Here is a 22132-nt window from a genome sequence, read left to right as displayed (position 1 = left end):
TTTAATCTTCACAAACAGAAAGGCCTTTTCACAGTAAGAGCTGTAAAAGTGTGGAATGGACTCCCTTACGAGTTAGTTCTGGCTTGCTCGATATATTGCTTAAAAAAGGCTTGATGCATTCCTAAATGCACTAAATATAAGTGGATATTGACATTTACAGGTAATAACAGCAGAGATTGTTAATCCAGGGAATCAGGAAGAAATATAATATTTACTATTGGATCAAATTGGAGCATAGTTTATATAGGTTTTTTGCCTTCTTCTGGGTCAACTGTAGGTATAGGGTTGTGTATATGGAGATTTTCTATTTATTGTATTTTTTTCTTTGATTGAACTCGGTTAACTATTTTCATCCTAGCTAACCTGCACCTATGAAAGATATAAAAGAACTTCAAATTAATCTCAAAAGCAAGCTGAGTGCATTCTAAGGGAAGCTGCATTTGCTCATTTACACAAGCTCTTAGGGTGTTAATGAACAAATAATAAATATGTGCATAGCATCTAATTAAACAAGAAATTATACTTGCCTCATAGACATGTGTCAGATCACTACGAATTACCCTCCATTGCAACCGGATTCTGTTACACCACCCAGGAATAACATAGCTAAAGAAAAAAAACAGGAGACTTTAAAGACTGAACAGTGAACATTTATGGCCTCCTCTGAGGATAATTCCCATAATCCTGTTTCAATATGTTTCTATGTTTTATATTCAGGTCTGAGTTTGTATCAAAAACTGGTATGGTACAGCCAATTGCCACATTTACACAGATATGGTTTCAGCTTATTTGCTGAATTTAACTACAAATGACCATAGGTGGACAGAGCATAAGAAAAAAAAAATCAAAGCTTATGATTTTTCAAGCTTGGTCCAGATCCTCCCACCCTTACCATGCTGCCATAAACACTGGTCTACACTATTGTTGTGCAAAAAATCATTTTTGCTACACTCAGCGGTGCCTATTCTCTCTTCTGTCTGCCAGCGGGACTTCGCTTCTGCCTCTTAGAGCTGCCCTTGGTGTTGGCATAGTTCAATTGTGCACCTCAGAAGTCCAGTCATCGTTTTGATCGCCCTCTCCCATCAAGACCCCTGAATTGGGGACCCATCTCTCAGCACAAGCACCCAACAAACCTTTTCTTTATGATTAATACTGCAATTGTTAGAGTTACTGTAGAAGAGGAAAATCTTACAGGTTTTCCTTAGGTGCTCTTAATAATGTCTTGGCTATCTTTCAGTGATAGAATTTTTTTCATTTTAAGAAGATACTCACTTATTTCCTGTTGTGTCTCTGGGGAAAAAAATGCAAGAAACAGCCACAAAAACTCTATCTAAACCTACATGGCTCAGGTAAGACATAGGACCTTTTTGGATTTTGTGTTTTGGTAATGTGCACAATACTGCAAAACGCAGTAAGCTCATAACACGCATTGCAGTGCCTTATATTTTGAAAGGCACCCCAATGCACAAAAGCATCACACAAGACCATTATTTTCAAAGGACTGACTAAGTGCAATGCACGTTAATGCGCGAAATAATGATTGTTTTATCATTCAAAATGTTTTATTAGGTTTTCAAAAAGAACAATTTCAGAAGAAATGCTTACAAACACATCCATATCCTGTTGTACATAACAAAAGTATGCATGGTTACACACCAATGGCAAGATAATGACAACATGAATATGAATAGGGCAGAGTGATGCATTATCGTGGTACGGGGGCGAGAATTGTGGTGTTGTCACATCTCCCCCAGCACCCCTTATGGGATCAATCTGTGACAAGGGGGGAGGTTAGATAACGAGACCCTCTAGCAGTTTCTTGAACTAAGAGTGATACTCTGCATGATGAGCAAGAGAAGCAGCATTCGACAAAAGGGACCAGTCAAGTTGCTCGAGCAGTACCTTGCGTAAGCATGTTATCGAAAATCCATTTCGAGGCTATTCTAAGTTGAACCGTTTTAGATGAGGTTATTGTAGTGGTGGCAGAATATATATGGGTGTAGGGGAAAAAGAGGGGAAGGGAAGGAAAGATCAGTCAGAAAAGGAAAGGAAAATAGAGAAGAGGGAAGTAGAGTCCCGAGGATGGAACACCAAGCGAGACATAGGAGATATGTCTGGGTGGAGGTTATCACCAGGAGAGGAGTACTAGTTTGTTAAAGCCTGTTGGAATAGACGGGGGTGTGGCTAGCCGGCAAGATGGCCGGCCCCATGTGATCAGAGCTCCGTCGGCCTCCACATGAGCTCCGCTGCTATCCTGAACTAACCTTGACCCGGACACATTGAATGATACTCTGGAGACCTTAAACACCTGATCGACGGTATGAGCAAGGAGTCGGTTAAAGAGCGCCCCGCCATGGCAACAGAACGCCTGAAGGAGTTTGTACGGTCTGAGAAACAGGAAGCAGGCCGAAGCCTGCCAAACACTCGGAGTGGAGGAAGCAGCGGTAACACGCTGATTAGTATGCTGGCAGAGAAACCAGCAAAGATCACACGGAACAGGTACACTCTCAACCTATGGCTGCTATTACAGCCAGCAGTACTTTGTTGACTGGAAAAATGGAAGAAATAAAAACGGATATAGGTCTATTGCGGCATGATGTACAAGTTATCAGAGAGTGGGTTATTGAAGCTGAAAACAGGATCTCTAAAATAGAGGATAACTATGCCCCACTACACAATCGGACACTTGCAGTTGAAAAGCAAACTTTATTTTTGAATCAAAAAGTTGATGATTTAGAGAATAGACTGAGATGTAATAATATGAGACTTGTGGGTTTGCCGGAAAGGACTGAGGGTAAAAATCCTGGAGATTTTGTGGAGACATGGATTAAAACTTTATTCCCAGAGACTGCCTTTTCCACAGCCTTTGCATTAGAAAGGGCCCATAGAATACCTGCAAAATTACCAGCACCTGGGGCTCCACCAAGACCCTTATTAGCACATTTTTTGAACTGCAAAGACCGAGACCTTATCCTGTGAAAAGCTAGACAAAAAGGCATCATTTAATATGAAAATGTTCAAGTATTTTTTTTCCCTGACTTTTCAGTGGACTTACAAAAATTGAGAGCTACCTTTATTGAGGTTAAAAGAAGCTAAAAGATCACCATATTAACTACTCTATGATGTACCCCGCAAGGCTCCGGGTGGAAGAGGATGGAAGAGTACTTTTTTTCAATTCTCCAGAAAGTGTGCAAGAATGGCTTTGCTCAAAAGGAACTATAAAGTGAAGAAAAAGGAACAGATGTATTGCTTCTTCTTTTCTTTTCCTGTAAAGATATTCTATATTGACTGATTCAGTCAGTAAGAAGATGCTGCGGTGGAAAGAGAAGATTGTCTTTTGGGTTTTTTTTTTCCTTTACCTCGGGGGGGGGGGGGGGAGAGAGATTGGGAAAAGAGTAGGGGAATTTTTTTTTCCCCCTTTCCCCTTTTTTTTTTTGTTTTTTGTTTTTGCTTGTTGGTTGTGTTTCCTATTCCCTTTTTTTCCCCCTCTGTTTCCTCCTCTCCCTCTGGTATTACTATGCCCCTTCCTCCTTTTTTTTTTCTCCTGCTTTTTCTTTTTTTTTAAGGGTCCATGTTAAATCTGGATTTATAGGGGAGCTTGGGTGGAGGCCGCGGTCACGAATTGCTTAGGCATATGAATGTTTGTATGCTTGGGCAATGTCCCAATAATTTTTCTTTATGAGATACTGGTTAAAAATTTGTCATATGTGCACGATGGTTTTTTTTTATTTTCTTTTTTCCCTTTTTTTTTCTTATCTTGAAAATTGTTGTTTCCGGTGTGCTCATTTAGAGTCCATTCACACTAGCGCGACTTGTCAGAGGACCAAGTCGCCTGACAAGTCGCGGTCGGTCGCTCGCCATTGAGTAGTACAGGACCCGCTCTAATAGGAGCGACACAAGTCGCTCCGACTTAGAAAAAGGGTCCTGTACTACTTTGGGGTGACCTGGAGGCGACTTGCATTGACTTCAATTATATGAAGTCTCTGCAAGTCGCGCCGAAGTCTTCACAGACTTCACAGGTCGCCCCCCCAAAGTCGGATCGCGCCAGTCTGAATGGGCTCTTAAACTTTGGTATTGATTATAATGCAAAATATAAACACACTGTCCTTGGAGATGGATCAGATGGATGACCAGAGTGATGGACCCCCCTGGTAGGAGGGGTTTTCTAGTGTAATCTTTAGATTTGATTATAATGATTACTCAATGTAAATGTATATCCTGGAATGTTAGGGGTCTGGGTACCGCCCAAAAAAGATCTCAGGTAATTATAAACATAATACAACTAAAAGGTGCAAATTATTTGCTTGCAGGAGACACATTTGACTCCAGATACAACAAATCAGTTGTGTAAACCCTGGATTCAATGGTCAGCACATTCTGGTTACTCTACATATGCTAGAGGGGTCTCGTTGCTTGTTCAGAAATTTGTTTCATGGCAATGTCTTAAACAAAAAGTTGATTCTGAAGGTCGATATGTATTTGTACGGGCTCAAATTTATGATATGCCATTTGTCATTTTGGGTATATATAGTCCTCCACCTGCTAAACTATCCGTGATCAAAGAAGCTATGATGTGTTCAAGTTTATATCCAGAAGCCTTAGTATTGTGTCTTGGAGATTTTAATCTTCTGTGGGATCCATCTTTGGATCGGCACGGTCCCCCTTTAAAAAAGCGAAGGTCTCCTATGTTGCGTCAGTTAGTGGAGGAATTTGGATGGAAGGATTTATGGCGAATGTTAAATCCCCACGCTGTGCACCGCGACTTCACAGGTCGCCCCCCAAAGTCGGATTGCGCCAGTCTGAATGGGCTCTTAAACTTTGGTATTGATTATAATGCAAAATATAAACACACTGTTCTTGGAGATGGATCAGATGGATGACCAGAGTGATGGACCCCCCTGGTAGGAGGGGTTTTCTAGTGTAATCTTTAGATTTGATTATAATGATTACTCAATGTAAATGTATATCCTGGAATGTTAGGGGTCTGGGTACCGCCCAAAAAAGATCTCAGGTAATTATAAACATAATACAACTAAAAGTGCAAATTATTTGCTTGCAGGAGACACATTTGACTCCAGATACAACAAATCAGTTGTGTAAACCCTGGATTCAATGGTCAGCACATTCTGGTTACTCTACATATGCTAGAGGGGTCTCGTTGCTTGTTCAGAAATCTGTTTCATGGCAATGTCTTAGACAAAAAGTTGATTCTGAAGGTCGATATGTATTTGTACGGGCTCAAATTTATGATATGCCATTTGTCATTTTGGGTATATATAATCCTCCACTTGCTAAACTATCCGTGATCAAAGAAGCTATGATGTGTTCAAGTTTATATCCAGAAGCCTTAGTATTGTGTCTTGGAGATTTTAATCTTCTGTGGGATCCATCTTTGGATCGGCATGGTCCCCCTTTAAAAAAGCGAAGGTCTCCTATGTTGCGTCAGTTAGTGGAGGAACTTGGATGGAAGGATTTATGGCGAATGTTAAATCCCCATACCAGAGCCTATTCCTGGGCTATCCCAGGTAAGGGACGCATGTCAAGAATAGACATGGCTATGGGAAATGATAACATTTTTCCCAGGGTTAATTCTGTAGAGTATTTGACTAGAGGAATATCTGACCATTCACCACTGTTGGTAAGCATATCAACTGGAATTGAGGGTTTGAGGCAAAACTGGAAATTCCAACCATTCTGGTTAGCCCAGATTGGAACACATGATCGTATACCAGATCAACTGCAGATATTTTTGGAAGCACATGGATCCTCAAGAGATTTGATCTTTTGGGATACCCTGAAGGCTTATCTTCTGGGTGCCCTTAGATCAACAATCTCATATATTAAAAGAGCACCCAGAAATGAGATAGAGGAATTGGAAGAGAAGTGCAGGAGTGCAGAGCGGGCGTTTCTGATATTACCATCTGAAACCAATAGGGATAAATGGGAAACCACAGTAAGGATGTATACTACACACATGGCTGCTAATGCTAAACGTAAACAATTTAAATTCCAACAGAAATGTTTTGAACAAGGGAATATCTCAAGTCGTTTATTAGCACATATGGCGAAGCAACAAAATACGAGTTTAGTTATAACGAGTATACAAGACTCTCAAGGGGTGTGCGTGAGAGATGTCGCATGTATTTTGTCCTGCTTTCACACATTCTATACCAACATGTATGCCACCTCCCTCGAGTACAATATAGATGAGATTTCAGCTTACCTAAATGAGCTGCAATTTCCATCTTTAACTGATGAACAAATTAAAATATTGGAGGAAAATCCAACAGAGGAAGAAATAAGAAGAGCAATAGCAAGTTTGGCAGCAGGGAAGGCCTCTGGTCCTGATGGACTTCCAATAGAGGTCTATAGTAGATATGTTGATATTCTTGCCCCAGTGTTGGCTCGGGTATTAACCACCGCTTTTGGGTAAGAAAACTTCCAGAGACTATGTACTCTGCCACAGTGGTGCTTATTCCAAAACCAGATAAAGACCCAAAAGTTTGTGCTTCCTATAGACCTATATCTCTGTTAAATACAGATTATAAAATTCTTGCAAAAATCTTTGCACATAGATTAAATACAGTAATTCTTAATATGGTACACCCAGATCAAACTGGGTTTATGCCAGGGAAATCTACCTCTATAAACATTTGTCGGACTCAACTTATAGCTCAGCTTAGAGACCACTTGCCAGACTCGAGCGTATTGGCTTCCCTTGATACAGCAAAGGCATTCGATTCTATCGAATGGCCTTTTCTGCAGGCCACTCTGAAGGCGTTTGGCTTTGGAGAGAAATTCTGCATGTGGGTCGCTATATTGTATGCAAATCCCTCTTCCTGACTTCTGGTGAATGGTCTCTTATCTGATATCTACAATTGAACAGGGGCACCTGACAGGGATGCCCGCTGTCACCGCTTTTATTTGCTATAGCTATAGAAGCTTTGACCCTCCGCTTACGGCAATCTCCCTCAATAAGGGGAATTGCATTGGCGGAGAGGACAGATGTAGTTGGTCTGTACGCAGATGATCTTATCCTATATTTAAGTGATGCTCATGAATCTCTGCAAGCAGCTATGCATATTTTAGAAACATTTGGCCTTTACTCAGGCCTAAAGATTAATTGGCAACAATCCTCTCTTGTGCCATTGCAATCACAATTACTTATTTTGAGTGAGGTATCATGTCATTTAAAGGTAGTTTCCTCCTTTAAATATTTAGGTATTATTGTTACAAGATCACCATCTGCTACTTTACAAGCTAACTTGAACACGCTTATGAAAATGGTTAGGACAAAATTGGCCATATGGGCTAAATTACCATTTTCAGTGGTAGGTAGAATAAACTTAATCAAGATTATATTACCTAAATGCTTGTATGTCCTCTCTCATATGCCAATTCATATCCCTAAAAAAATAGATGCTTTACTTACCACATTTATTTGGGGGAAGGGCAGGCATAGGCTTAAATTGAGTACTCTTCAAAGAGCTAAAATGGAAGCGGGGATGGCACTTCCTAATATGCATAGGTATTATTTAGCTGGACAGCTTAAGCATCTTACTAGCTGGGTAATACCAGTAACACCACAGATGGTGGAGTCACACCTAGCTCAAGTAATACAAGTTGATAATTTACTTATAGCTTTGGAGGCACCTTTGAATATGTTGAAGTGTAAACATGTACAAATATTAACTTTAGCACGCACAGTATGGAGAGAGGTAAAACGAGCTGATGGAAACACCCAGACTAATATAGATCTCCCATTATGGCGGAATCCAATGTTTATACATTTGAAACAGTTGATGGATTACCAATTTTGGGAACATAAAGGAATTTACGCCCTGTCAGATGTATATGATATAAATTATATGTATTCTTTTTCAGATATACAACTGAAACATGACATATCACACACATCTTTATATACTGTAGGTATTTACAGCTGAGACATGCATTACAAGCACAATTTGGGGCCACGGGAGCTAGATTTTGTAGATACCCCATGATTGTAATTCTGAGATCTCAAGGCCCCAAAGGGATGGTATCTGAAATATATGCTAATTTTGGCAAGATTAATTCAGGTATGAACCCATTGACAATTAGAACTAAATGGCAGAAAATAATTCCCAATTTATCCGATGACGAATGGGAGGAGGTATGCTCCTCCCATCTATATGTGTCACCTGCAGTAAACAATAGGTTAATAAAACTTTATATGATACATCAATGCTATCTATCTCCTAGTAGATTACATGCAATGTACCACACGGCATCTCCTAAATGTCTGAGATGTAGTCTCCCCAGAGAAGACTTTATACACGTTATGTGGTTATGCCCTGAGATAACAAGTTTTTGGCAAGAGATTTTTCATATATTGACATCTGTTTTACTTATGCCAGTACCTTTGACTCCAGAGGCCTGTCTCTTGGGTATATTGGATGAGACGGTGTGGTCTGTGCATTGTAGAATAATGCTTAGAGAAACATTGTTTTTGGCAAGGAAAACCATTACAATAAAGTGGATCCAACCAAAACCTCCTACCATTAAAAGCTGGTTAACAGCAGTTAACCAAATTTTGCCATATGAAAAAGTATTATATATGAATAGAGGATGTTTAAAGAAATACCATAGTATCTGGGATATCTGGTGCTCCTCATTATTGACTAAATGTTAAATAAATGGAGATGTGAGAGAGAAATTAAAATAGGGACAGAAGCGGATGAGGAATACCAAGGGTTTTTTTTGAGCTGTAGTGAGTGGGAAACTGAGCACACCGGAACAACAATGATTATTTTTCTTTATATATTTAAGTTATGGGTTAATTTGATAGGGATCAATGAATAGTGTGGTGCTTGTTAAATATTTAATATAAACAAAATATAGCTATGCCAGACGGACGCACTAATAAATACCTAGGAAGTTTGAATTATGTAACCCTGTTTTTTTTGTCTTTGGAATGATATGTTGATTGTTTTTTTGTGCACATCTTGAAATAAAAAAAGAGTTTAAAAAAAAAAAAAGCCTGGTGGAAGTCCCTGAATAATCCATGGCCTCCATAAGCTGTCACATTTGTTAAAAGTGTCATTATCCAAGGCTTCCATCTTAGCGTGTAACAGAGAATGGTTCACCTGTTGTTTGGTATCCAGGAAATTCAAGGAGGCTTATTTCCCCGCCTTGGCTATAGTCTGCTTCGTGGCTGTGAAGAGCTGAGTGAGGAGCTTAAATTGTTTACGGGTAAGAAGGTTCGGTTTCATATTTATAAGCGCTGTGACCGGGTCTGGTGAGAGATGAGTTTCGAACATCTTAGAGGCAAGAGTTAAAACCTCTAACCAAAAGGTGTAGACAACCGGGAATTGCCACCAGATATGAAAATGTGTGCCCAGTTTAGAGCAGCAGTGAAAGCAGAGTGCCGAGTGACTAGGTGCAAATTTAGTGATTCTGGCAGGGACTAAGTACCAACGTGTAAGTACCTGATAGGAGGTTTCCACCGTAACAATGTTGGAAGAGGAGGATTTAGTAGCAGACCAAATGTCGGACCATTCCGCTCTGTCAAGGGTGTGTCCCAAATCAGTCTCCCATTTAGCTACATATGAGGGAGGCCCAGCCTCAGGTTTTGTAAGTATTTGAGTATAGAGAGTCAAGATCAGACCTCTGGTATGTGGGTCCTTCAAACATATGCGCTCAAATTGAGAGAGAAGATTCAGTGTAGTGCCCCTGGTCATGTATGGGGAGTAAAAAATGTTAATTTGTAGGTAGTGAGAAATTTTGGATTGGAGCAAATGGAATGACTCGTCTAAGTTTGGGAAAGGTAGGAGATTTGTTGACGAGATTATGTTATATAAGCAGATTAGGCCCCTAGTGGACCAGTTACGGAATGACGCTGGTGATTCCCAAGCTGGGTGGAAGGATGAGTTTTTGAGAAATGAGAGAAGAGAGGGTTGTGCGGGGATTAAAAGCCGTAAGTAATTTTTACACTATCCCATATCAAGAGAGAATGCTTATTAATCGGGTTTGCTATGTACAGTACATGTGTGTTTTAGGGTATAGCCAAAAAAGATTAGAGACTGAAAGGGGGTCATTTTCCACTGATTCTATCAGGACCCAAAATGGGATCTCCTTGGTGGTGAGATATTTAGTCAATTGTGCTATCTGTGCCGCCTTGTAAAAGGAGGCGAAGTTGGGAAAACCCAGACCGCCACGAATTTTAGGGAGATATAAGATGGATCTAGAGATTATGAGTCTAATATGACCCAATCTATTGTTCTATGCTGTATAATGCAGAAGTAATGTGCTGGTATAGAGATTGGGAGAACCCTGAACAAATACAGGAATTTGGGCACAATAGCCATTTTAATGGCATTGATTTTCCCTATCTAGGAGAGTGGAAGTGATGCCCAAAGTGATAATATGTCCGCAGCCTCAAAGATGTTGGCAGTAAGTTAGATGCCTAGGTAGGGGAGGCGCAGCGGAGCCCATGAAAAGGGCAACGCTGTTTGCGCTAAACTGAGCTCGGCATCAGAGAGGGAGATATTTAGGACTGTCGATTTTTGAATGTTTACATGGAGACCTGAGATGGTGGCAAATTTATTTAAGGTATTTAGAAGGATCATCTGCAAATAAACAAAGCTTGTGACAGTTCTATGCCTGTGATCGCAGAGTCTGACCTGATAGGCTGAGCCAAAGGTTCTATGAGAAGGGCAAAGAGGAGAAGTGATAGCGGGCAACCTAGATGCATCCCTCGACTTACATTGAACATGCCCAATTTGTAGCCTGCATATTTTATATAAGCTCTAGGTTCGTTGTATAGGGCTGATACCCAGAAGTGAGGGCCGAAGCCCCATTTTTGAAGAGTAAAGTTCATGTAAGGCCAGGAAATCGTGTCAAATGGCTTTTTAATGTCTACGGATAAAAAGCATAAGCCGCTTTTTAGTGATATGTGTCAGCAAAACTGCACGCTTGACGAACATGGATGAAACCTACTTGGTCACGATGAATAAGGTTTCCAATTAATTTGTTTAACCTCTGGGCAAGAATCTTGGCCAGAAGTTTAACATCCAGATTCAAAAGCAAAATGGGGCGATAATTTGACCAGTTGGTGTCATTGGCATGGGGTTTGGGAAGCATACAAATAGGCGTGGTGAGTGTGTCCCGTCTGAAAGAATGTCTATTTAGAAGGGAATTAAAGGCATTGGTTAAAAGAGGGGATAAGGCATCCGAAAACATTTGATAGTAAAGCGCTGAAAACCATCTTGTCCGGGTCTCTTGTGTATTAATCAACTGTGATGGGGGGTTCCATCAGTTCAAGCTGGGCTTGAGGAATGGATGGTAGGCCAAGGTGTAAGAAAAAATAGTTGGCTGCATTGATATCTATGTCACCTTCAGATGCTTACAGCGTCACTAAGTGGGATCTAAACTTTTTGAGGATCCTAATAGGGTTACTAGAATATGTGTAGTTGGCCACCTTAAGTCAAAAAGGTTTAGTGGCGTTACTAAGTGTTTTAGGGAACCGTGCCATTGGGGTGTCGGGTTTATTAGATTTGGTATAATAGTTGTGACGGGCTCATCGTAGGGTTTTATCGGCTGTTTCTGTAAGAAACAGAAAAAAAAAAAAAGAAACAGGTCAAATTCTATCCTAGCTTTGTCAAGGTAAGGTCAGTTTTCCAGGTTGTGGAGGGGTCATTGTGGAATGCAGTGCAGCATGCATTAAAGTTTGCTTCCAGTTTACTGCCAAGGATTTAAAGAGTGCCATTTGTTGCATACAGATCCCTCTTAGAACCGGTTTGTGCGCTTTCCAAAGTGTTAATGGGGAAAGATTCTGGGTGGAATTGTGTTCTAAGTAGTCCGAGAGGGCTCGATGTATTGGGTTTTTAAGTAAGATATCTTTCAAATACCATGTGGGATCATGTGCTGTAGGTATAGTGGAGGCTATTGTGGTGCATACTGCTATATGATCGGACCAGGTGATAGGGATGATCATGGAAGTTAGAACTTCAGGTAACATGCCAATGTATAGGAATACATGGTCAATGCGAGAGAAAGTGTTGAGTGGATGCGAATAATATGTATATCTCCTTTTGGTTGGATTTGTTTCTCGCCAAGAGTCGGCGAGATTGCGTTTTGCAATTATTTGGGCAAATTAGAGTTCATTGGGGCTTACTGAGGGGGTAATGGGGGATTTATCTAAAAAAGGGGAAAGTCTCCTGCAGGCATAAAATGTGAGCATTTAGAGAAGCAAAGGTGTGGAAAGCTTTGGTGCATTTGTGAGGGTTATTGAGTCCCTGAACATTCAGGGATAAAATAGTTATTTGGGCCATGTTAGCATAGGTTGTAAAAGTATAATGACTGATAACCTATAGCAATGTAAGGTGGGATCCAACCTCGGGAGGAGAAGAAAAGGAAGGAATGGAAAGAGAGGAAGAAGGGGAGACCGAAAGGGGATAAGTGTGATTAATGATAAGAACAAGCCGTGAAGTAAAAGCATGTACATAAACATACAAATAAGTCACCCGTTGGGGGGAGATGAAATCGCCCCCCAAGGGAAAGATGGCCACTGTCGAGAGTCCTGCGAGACAATCGAGGGTGGTGGTTGGGAGTGCACAGATCATCCCTGGAGGGTACAGTCAACAATTGTAATTAGGAGTAGCCCCTGCGCTATCACTATTATCCGAAAGGAATAATGCAATAAAATGTGGGAAACAGGATCAGCTGCAGCTCTCAACTCAGCCTTTCAAATAAACCAAATCAGTCACAGTACATAAAAATATTAAAGCCGCGCTTATCCTGACGTGAATAATATTAATAAACCATTAATATGTATAATCTTAAGGGAATAAATAAATAATGAATATTGTGCTAAATAAACAATGATAAATAATTAATAGATCCAAAGTGCTTGTAGTGTCATCAAAAGTGCAATATTATAAAACATATATATAGGCCTAAATAGTCCGTGAAATACAATCTACTGCAAAGAAAGTGCTAAGTGCAAAAATCAAAATCCAGGGACGTCAGTGCAAACAAGATTACTGTCTAGGACATCGGTTCCCACCTTATGCCTCAGACAGTTTACGTAATCCCATACAATGCACCCCCCAGTTACCTATGGGATGCGTATATGGAGCCTGTCTCCTTCTCCCATTTAGTAGGTAAAGTTTCACATAACTATCTAGCCATCCTGCTTTTGGTATCACCTATGAACCTCATGTTATTGCTCCCATGCATCCTGTTTATTTACAAAAAAATGCAGCAACTTACATTTCAGATTACAGTAGCCGGTGTATGTGGATAGCATTCATGAGCGGTCCGTGATGCCGCACTTCCGCATTCAGCCTCTGCCTCTGCGTCTCTACGCGTATCGTCACGGCCATGTGACTTCTTCAGGAGATGGTGATTGGCTGAAGTGGACTAGCTTAAATATCATTGTGGCAGTTAGCGCCATCTTGTGGAAGGCCAGGAATTTGCACTGAGGCTACAGACTGTCAGACATAGCAGCCAAACAAGCAGCCCAATCTGCTTGTTTGTGCAAATTCCTGGCCTTCCCCAAGATGGCGCTGAATGCGGAAGTGCAGCATCACGGACCGCTCATGAATGCTATCCACATACATCGGCTACTGTAATCTGAAATGTAAGTTGCTGCATTTTTTTGTAAATAAACACTCGGGAGTATACAGGATAGAAACAACTCCCCCCTCACCCCTGGAAGGCGGAAGGAGGAAGGATCTCATCCAAATACCCCCTCCCAGCACCCCTTTTGGATACACGCAGGAACACGGGAATAATATGATTCAAATGCTGTAACCTTACAGCAGTAGTGTAAGGGTGTAGTACACCCAGAAGCTTTGCATATCCTCTTCATCACAGTTCACTGTTTGGTGCCTGGAATCACACATCTGATCCTATCACCTGAGTTTTTGTCACATTCACTTTATAATAACTGAAGCTGCAACAGATCACTGAATGGACTTGATTTACTTGCTAGTTTCTGATTATTTATTTTTATTTATATGTATCACTGTGTCAATTTACTGTCATGCAGCTGATGTTCATCTGTCACTGTTTTCACTTTATATCCACTTTTTGGAGGCGTAGCCAGTACTCACAATGGGACAAATAGCTTGTTTGCACTGACGTCCCTGGATTTTGATTTTTGCACTTAGCACTTTCTTTACAGTAGATTGTATTTCACAGACTATTTACGCCTATATATGTTTTATAATGTTGCACTTTTGATGACACTATGAGCACCTTGGATCTATTAATTGTTTATTTAGCACGAAATTCATTATTTATTTATTTATTCACTTAAGATTATACATATTAATGGTTTATTGATATTATTCACGTCAGGATAAGCGCAGCTTTAATATTTTTATGTACAGTCAACAATTATTTAAAAAACATTAGAAATATCAAACTATAGGGGCTGATGTGCCCGAACAATACCCACGTATCCCAATACCCCAGGACAGGGCCCCGAAATGGGAATCTGGACCGGGTAATGTGCACCAGGGGATAAAAAAAAATAGAAGGCAAAGATAAATGTATGTAAACTGAAAAAGAATAAAACAAGTATCAAAGAACCTTAGAATCTTGAACAGGATACATGGGAGCAATAACATGAGGTCCATAGGTGATACCAAAAGCAGGATGGCTAGATAGTTATGTGAAACTTTACCTACTAAATGGGAGAAGGAGACAGGCTCCATATACGCATCCCATAGGTAACTGGGGGGTGCATTGTATGCGATTACGTAAACTGTCTGAGGCATAAGGTGGGAACCGATGTCCTAGACAGTAATCTGTACTCGCTGGAGAGGTGAGGACCTTACAGACAATCCCGAGCCAGAATGACCCAGGGGCCTGGAGAAGTATGCAGCCCCTACCGAAAAACAGCAACAGATGGGTAACAAATGAGGTTGTCAGTCCATGGAGTCCTCCAGATCCGGGGTTGTAGAAATGAAACGGCCACGCTTGTATGGACTGTGCCGGCCTTTCTTCCCAGATGGATGAGGGGATTTGTGTGGGGAGGATGATGCTGACCTGCGGCGTGGGTTCTCGTTGCCTTGCGAGGCGTCTGCCAGTTGTAGGTCTTGAAGAGTGCTTAGTAAGTCATCAGCTATGCAACATACATGCTTGATGCCTTGATACGTGAATCGTACAGAGAAGGGGAACTCCCATTGGTAGGATATTTGCTGTTGTTGTAAGATTTGGAGAAGAGGTTTCAATGCTCGGCATTTGTTAATAGTTAGGGGGGACAGATATGGAAAAATTTGATAGGCGTGACCCTGAAAGTTCAAAACTTCCTTATCGCTCGCTGCTGCCAAGAGCTGTTCCTTTGTGCGATAATAATGAAACTTGATGATATCGCGAGGAGGGCCTTCTGATTTTTTGGGGGTAATGGCTCGATAAACCCTGTCCATCTCTAGACACTCCACCGGAATGGCTGGTGGCAGCTTCTGGAATAGGGCAAGCATGGTGGCGTGTGGATCAATTACTGTTTCAGGAATACCTCGTATGCGCAAATTAGAGCGTCTTGCTCTGTTTTCAAAATCTTCAGGGTGAGATTGCAGTAAAAGGTTCTCCTCTTTAAGATGTTCAATCTCTGCTGTGTAATTCCGAGTATAGTTCTCCATATCATCTACTCTTGTTTCAAGATCAGATAAGCGTGATCCTAGCTCTCTTATTTCTTTAGTGAGGCTATTGGTGATGTGGTCAGATGTTTGCTTTAACAGTTTCTGAAACATGTGTTATATCTGCCTTAGCAATGCAGGGGAGGCCATCTCACCTGCTGCAGCGTCCTGTGATCTGTCAGGGTCGGCCTGTTGTGTGAAATCATCCCCTGCTTGTTGTTGGGAACTGGAGGTATGTGGCAGTTTTGTGCTGTGGCCAAAGAAGAGGTTGCAGCCACCGCTATCTTGGCTGGGACAAGGGTCAGCGCTTCCCTAATGGATTTGGGCTTCATTTTATGTGGGTGCCTGACCAGCACATGCCGCCACAATCTGGAACACACCAGGTACCGCTGTGGGGGTAGGGAGGAGGGTATCACCCGGGATGCCTCCGTGCTGTGGGCTGAACTGGCCTCTGGGAGCGGAGCTTAAGTTAAGCATAAACGCTCGGACCGGCTACGCGCATGCGCCCCCACGACAGGATGATTGTTAAACCACCGCAATGAAAATGAACCCTATAAATTTAATTTTTTTAAACTTGTGATATGCAACATTTAATGACTTGTGACAAATAGCACCCAGAACCCATTGCTTAGTGCTGTAAATACAGGAAACGTGGTTTATTTGCCAAAGAGAAAACATAATTGGTTGTTGTGATTTATGCACTCAGTCACGCCACTTTGCAATAACTTATAAATCATTCACACTTAGTTATTTTATTCATATCAGACACATTGGAGACTGAGGTGGACAGCTCAAAGACAAAGTTTAAATCATCTTGTAAAATAACCTATTCAGTTTAAAATAGAAATAAAAGGCAAAAAATTTGTGTATAGATATAAAAAATACATTATAAATACCTTCTATAAATGATCACATTCCCTCTGTTCCCTCCTCAGCTGCATAAGAGCTGGGGGACGGGGGATGAGAAACAACGTTACACTAAGCTTCCCAGTGAAATCCTGTGCAGGGGGAGGGGTGTCAGGACAAGTCTGATCATTGGAGGAGAGCACACTGAGCTCCAGGCATAACTAGGGAAATAATAATGGTTCTCCTGCTTAGTGTGGTCAGTAATAAGAAAGCAGAGGGGCTGGCAGGAACATCAGGGATTTCACATAAGGAAGCAATACAAAGAGAACAAAATACTTTTTAAAAAAAGTACATGGTACAGCAGGCACTTATCAGGAAAATGAAATGTTGGGTTTGCAAACACTTGCAAACTTCCCCTGTTGCAGACCAGTGCTTCTTCTAGCTCCATTAGTGTTCAAGTTATCTTAATATGTATGCCTTTTTATGGTGTCACAACTAGGGATGATCGAACGGTTCGGGTCGACCATCGGTTTGACCCAAACATTGGCTGTTCGAGGTTCGGCCGAATTCCGAATTTTTTGCTGAAAAAGTTCAGAATTCGACAACCAGAACCGACCAAAAAGCAATGGTACAGAAAATGGGCTTTAAAAGCCTGTGATTGGACCAGAACCATCAGTAAAAGCCAATTGAGGGGGCAGGAGAATGCTAGGAATGTGATTGGAGTGACTAGGGGGTCCATAGGCCAATCATTAGTGAATTCACCCCCCAGTATATAAGATAGCCCCCGCCAAATTCCTAGCATTGTAATACAGAGACATGGGAGAGAGTGGAAGCAGTTCTGTTACTTCTGCTACAAAGTGTCATTTAGCAATTTTTAGTGTGAGGAAAGGGATATCTAGTGTAGTTAGGGTGCTATTTTCCACTATAGTTCGTTTTAATAATCTAGTTTCTGTAGGGAAAGTGTTAAGTGTAAAGGGACCGTAGTGTAGTGTAGGGTTAACTTACTCTGACTGCTATGGCAGGGTGACAAAACCCTTCCATATCAGAGTGACCGCTATAGAGAAAAGATCGTTTCTCTTAGGTCACTTTCAGAACAGGGATATGGCTTCTCGCCTGTCAGCCTGCTTTTTGCTGCAGGCGTTCATAGGGCTTTTTTGAGGAGATGTTTGGAGTCAGGCATGACATCTGAACTTCTGTGTAGGGGTATATATACATACACCCATGTCTGTATATATACACATACACATATATAGGTGTGATAGGAGCGGAGACATATGCTTGCGCTAATGAAATAATTAACACCAATATGTCTCCGCTCCTATCACACCTATATGTGTGTATGTGTAAAATACATATAAGTGTATGTGTATATATACCCCTATACAGAAATTCAGATGTTTTGCCTGCCTCCAAAGACCCACAAAAAATGCCCAAAAAAAACGCCTGCAACAACACACCTGGGCATTTTTTTGGGCATTTTTTTGTGGGTCTTTGGAGGCAGGCAAAACATCTGAACTTCTGTATAGGGGTATATATACACACACATGTATGTATATATACACCTACACATACATAGGTGTGAAAGTAGCAGAACACTAGTCTTCCGCTAATAAAATAATTAACAGGCATATGTCTCCGCTCCTATCACACCTATATATGTGTATGTGTATATATACATATAAGTGTGTGTGTATATATACCCCTATACAGAAGTTCAGATGTTTTGCCTGCCTCCAAAGACCCCAAAAAAATGCCCCAAAAAAACCCCTGCAATAACACACCTGGGCGGTTTTTTTTTTGGCGCAGGCGTTTTTTTGGGCATTTTTTTGGGGTCTTTGGAGGCAGGCAAAACATCTGAACTTCTGTATAGGGGTATATATACACACACACTTATATGTATATATACACATACACATATATAGGTCTGAAAGTAGCAGAACACTATACTTGCGCTAATGAAATAATTAACACCAATAGGTCTCCGCTCCTATCACACCTATATATGTGTATGTGTAAAAAACATATAAGTGTGTGTGTATATATACCCCTACACAGAAGTTCTGATGTTATGCCTGCCTCCAATAACCCCCAAAAAATGCCCAAAAAAACGCTTGCTACAAAACCGGCAAGGTGTGAAAATAGTGGAGCCATATCCCTGTTCTATATTGATTCTAATACAAACAATCTTTTTTTTTTTTCTGGTTCTGGACATGCTACAGAGCTGAAACTTCACAGGTACACTTTTTAGACCCCCCAGACACTGAATCCAAAAAGAAATCTCTTTTTTTTTTTTCTAAAAAATTTTTCAATAATTGGCTCTCTATCAAAAATGACAATTTTTAAGAACTTTTTTTGTGTGATTAATAGTTCCTGGGGCATGACCCAGAACCCTAGGCACTTTTTAGGGGCATTTATTGGGTTTTAGGGCTTCAAAATGGTGTTTTTTGATTACCGAAGTTCGGGTCCCATTGATTTCAATGGGGTTCTGAAATCCGGGCCGAACTTTTGGGAAGTTCGGGTGTTCTGGTCGAACCAAACTTTTGAAAAGTTCGATCATCCCTAGTCACAACGACTGCAATTTTTTGGGACAGGATTGCCAACAATTTGTATTTTACTTTGTCCACTGACTAAATATAATGCATATTCCAAGATATTTGTGTTAATTGACAATAAAATTAAATAAACACACATCTTATGCCCCATACACACGATCCGAAAATCGGGCGACGTTCCATCCGTTTTTTTTCGTATTCTAGCAGCTCTCAATAATATTCGCTAAACGGGAGAGGTTACTCAGGATACGAATTTTCTCGGACGATAATTCTTAGCTTCCGGTATGCGTAACCACGCTGTAGCGTGTGAGAGGAAATGATGTAATGTGCGTGTGACCCCTCTAACCACGCCTTGAGTGCCTTCGTGATGAGCTGTTCAGATTGTTCGTGTGTTGCCGCGTTATTTCACTCGTTTCCTCGCACGTTCTGTCTGATACCTGCAAAGATGGAGGATACCAGCCTTCCAGTTGCTATGCTCGGCGTTCTGGCTATCCAGAACGTTCTCAAGCAAAAACAACAGAGAAGACGAAGATCGTGGAGTAAGGAATTGCTCCTCAACCATTCTAAGTACTCACACATGCAGCTCATCCGTGAGATTCAGGAGAACAATCCGGATGATTTCCGCAATTATTTAAGAATGGATGATGACTGCTTCCAGCATCTCCTGTCATCTGTCACTCCCCGGATACAGAAGCAGGACACAAACATGCGTGAGTCAATCAGTGCAGAACAAAGGCTGATAGCCACCCTGCGGTATCTGGCACCAGGAAGAAGCTTGCAGGACTTGAAATTCACAACTGGAATATCCCCGCAGGCCCTTGGAAAGATCATTCCTGAGACCTGCAAGGCGCTGATTACTGCTCTACAGAAGGAATACATAAAGGTAATTTTTCTAATTACTCTCAGATATTACCAATACCGACTGCAATTTTCTAAAATAATAGTTGTTAACCGTTTTCTGTTGGCAGCGCACAGATTTATATATTTTTTTATTTGTTTTTACAGTTCCCCGAGAACACAGAGGAATGGTTGGAGGTGGCCAAAAACTTTAATGAAATGTGGAACTTCCCAAACTGTGGAGGTGCGATAGATGGGAAGCATGTACGCATTACCCCACCTGCCAACTCCGGATCTTATTACTATAATTACAAGGGATTCTTTAGTATTATCATGATGGCAGTTGTGAACGCTAACTACGAATTCCTATACTTAGATATAGGTACAAATGGGCGCCACTCAGATGCCAGTGTTATTGAGCAAACCGAGTTCTATAAGCGCCTCCAGAACGAGACACTGAATTTACCAACAAATGCTCAGAATGTGGAAGGTCTCAATTTCGTTTTCATAGCGGACGATGCGTTTGCATTAGGAGAACATCTGATGAAACCTTTCCCCATGCGTGGCTTGACCACAGAGCAGAGGATCTACAACTATAGGCTTTCACGTGCACGCAGGGTTGTAGAAAATGCGTTTGGAATACTGGCCAACAGATTCCGCATTTTTCAAACTGCCATTAACTTGCAATGTATAAAGTGGATACTGTTGTTTTGGCATGTTGTGTCCTTCATAACTACCTCCGCCGCCATGTACAGGGGTATGCTGCATCAGCACCAGATCGGGAAGGTGATAGATCTGGAATATCCAACCGCGAGGAAGGGCAGGAGTGCCTTGCTGGACTGACTTCTGTGGACCGAGTGCCTTCCAGGCTACCAACCCAAAGTGCTCGGCAAAGCAGGCTGGATTACCTGGCATATTTCAATGGAATCGGTGCAGTGAGTTGGCAGAATGACATGTAGAATGCTATACTGTATGTGTCAGAAAACATCTTTGCTACATGGTCCATTTAAGTTTGTACAGCTGTTATGTTATCATATGTGATCTTGTACTTGCCTGTTTTGAATCAATTTCTTGCATGTTGAAAAATAAAAGGGTGAAAGAAACTGCTCAAGTGTCTTTTCCATAGCGGGTACTTATGAGAAGTGACATTCGCATATACCACATTTCAATGACAAAGGTGTTTTATTGAAGTGAGGAATCATTGCATTTTTGAACCACTTTTATTCAAACACTTTTCTCAAAAAATAAAGGTTACATACATTATGTTCTTGCTCTGATTCTTTTCACAAAACAAATAATTTAAATAACATTATTCAAAAAATTCAACATTGCACTATTTAGGTGTGGTTGTACATAGCATACTGCACTGTCAGGAGGTACACGATTGATGTCATATGCTTCGATTCATAGAATTGTGTTACAGCCATCTAGTTTAGTTTGATCAAACATTATCATTAATACACAGGACATTATATGGTCCCAAATGTAAATAACACACTTGTGCATTGGGAGTGTAGGCCACAGACGGTGCAATTGTGTCTATCCTACAAAATGAAAAATCGTATGAATGCACAATCCTCACAGACTGTTGCATCGTTGTGTTCTACTGGAGGGAGGAGCGGGAATGCCATTCCTGCCACCGGGAGAACAAACAGGTATTATTGATAGAAGCTCTCTCCGCTGGCAATAGTTTAAATGAAAAAAACTGACAGGCTGGTTGTACCCAAGCTCATCAATTGACCAACTTGCGTGCAATCAGACTACCCATAAATGATTTTACGATTGTTTGGTCTCTGCTGAACAGAGATAAAATGTAAACACACAATGTCCAGCTAAATGTAGACTTGAAAAAAGTCTGTCAAGGTAGGCAAATGGTGCTCATGCAATTCCCCGTTCACACTGGGGCGACCTGTGAGGTGACCTGGTCGCCTCACAGGTCGCCTTCCATAGAGAAGCTGCGGACCCGTTCTAATAGGAGCGACACAAGTCGCTCCGTCAGGGTCCGGAGCTTCTTTGGGGAGACCCGGAGCGACCGGCATAGACTTCAATGATATGAAGTCTGTGCCGGCCGCCCCGAGGTTCGTAGCGCTCGCACCGCGGAGGTCGCCTGGGGAAGTCGGATCGCCCCAGTGTGAACGGGGTCTCATTACAGTTGCACCTGCAAACCTTCCAAAAAAAAAATATAACAAAAAGAACATAATTTCTGATGAAAAGCCAATCTCCATTGTTCGATATTTATATGTGCACAACATATGAATCAACCACATA

At 41.3% G+C, this 22132-nt stretch overlaps 1 protein-coding gene and 1 pseudogene across 2 annotated transcripts in view; one reads left to right on the top strand and one right to left on the bottom strand.

Moving 5' to 3' along the window:
- Window positions 1-22132, bottom strand: part of IL15 (interleukin 15) — a 167404-nt gene that overhangs the window by 58631 nt on the left and 86641 nt on the right. The window contains exons 3-4 of the mRNA XM_082248941.1: window positions 524-606; window positions 364-369 (exon numbers count right to left, since the gene is read on the bottom strand). Coding sequence (XP_082105067.1) covers window positions 364-369; window positions 524-606 — 89 coding nt within the window. The remainder of the gene's footprint in view (window positions 1-363; window positions 370-523; window positions 607-22132) is intronic.
- LOC309544754 (putative nuclease HARBI1) lies at window positions 19473-20823 on the top strand (annotated as a pseudogene). Its single transcript has 2 exons — window positions 19473-19910; window positions 20033-20823. The product of its transcript is annotated as a putative nuclease HARBI1 (transcript).

This window comes from Pelophylax lessonae, assembly GCF_965119305.1.
Source record: "Pelophylax lessonae genome assembly, chromosome: 1".
In the NCBI taxonomy this organism is placed as follows: Eukaryota; Metazoa; Chordata; class Amphibia; order Anura; family Ranidae; genus Pelophylax; species Pelophylax lessonae.
This window is presented reverse-complemented; position numbering and strand designations above follow the sequence as displayed.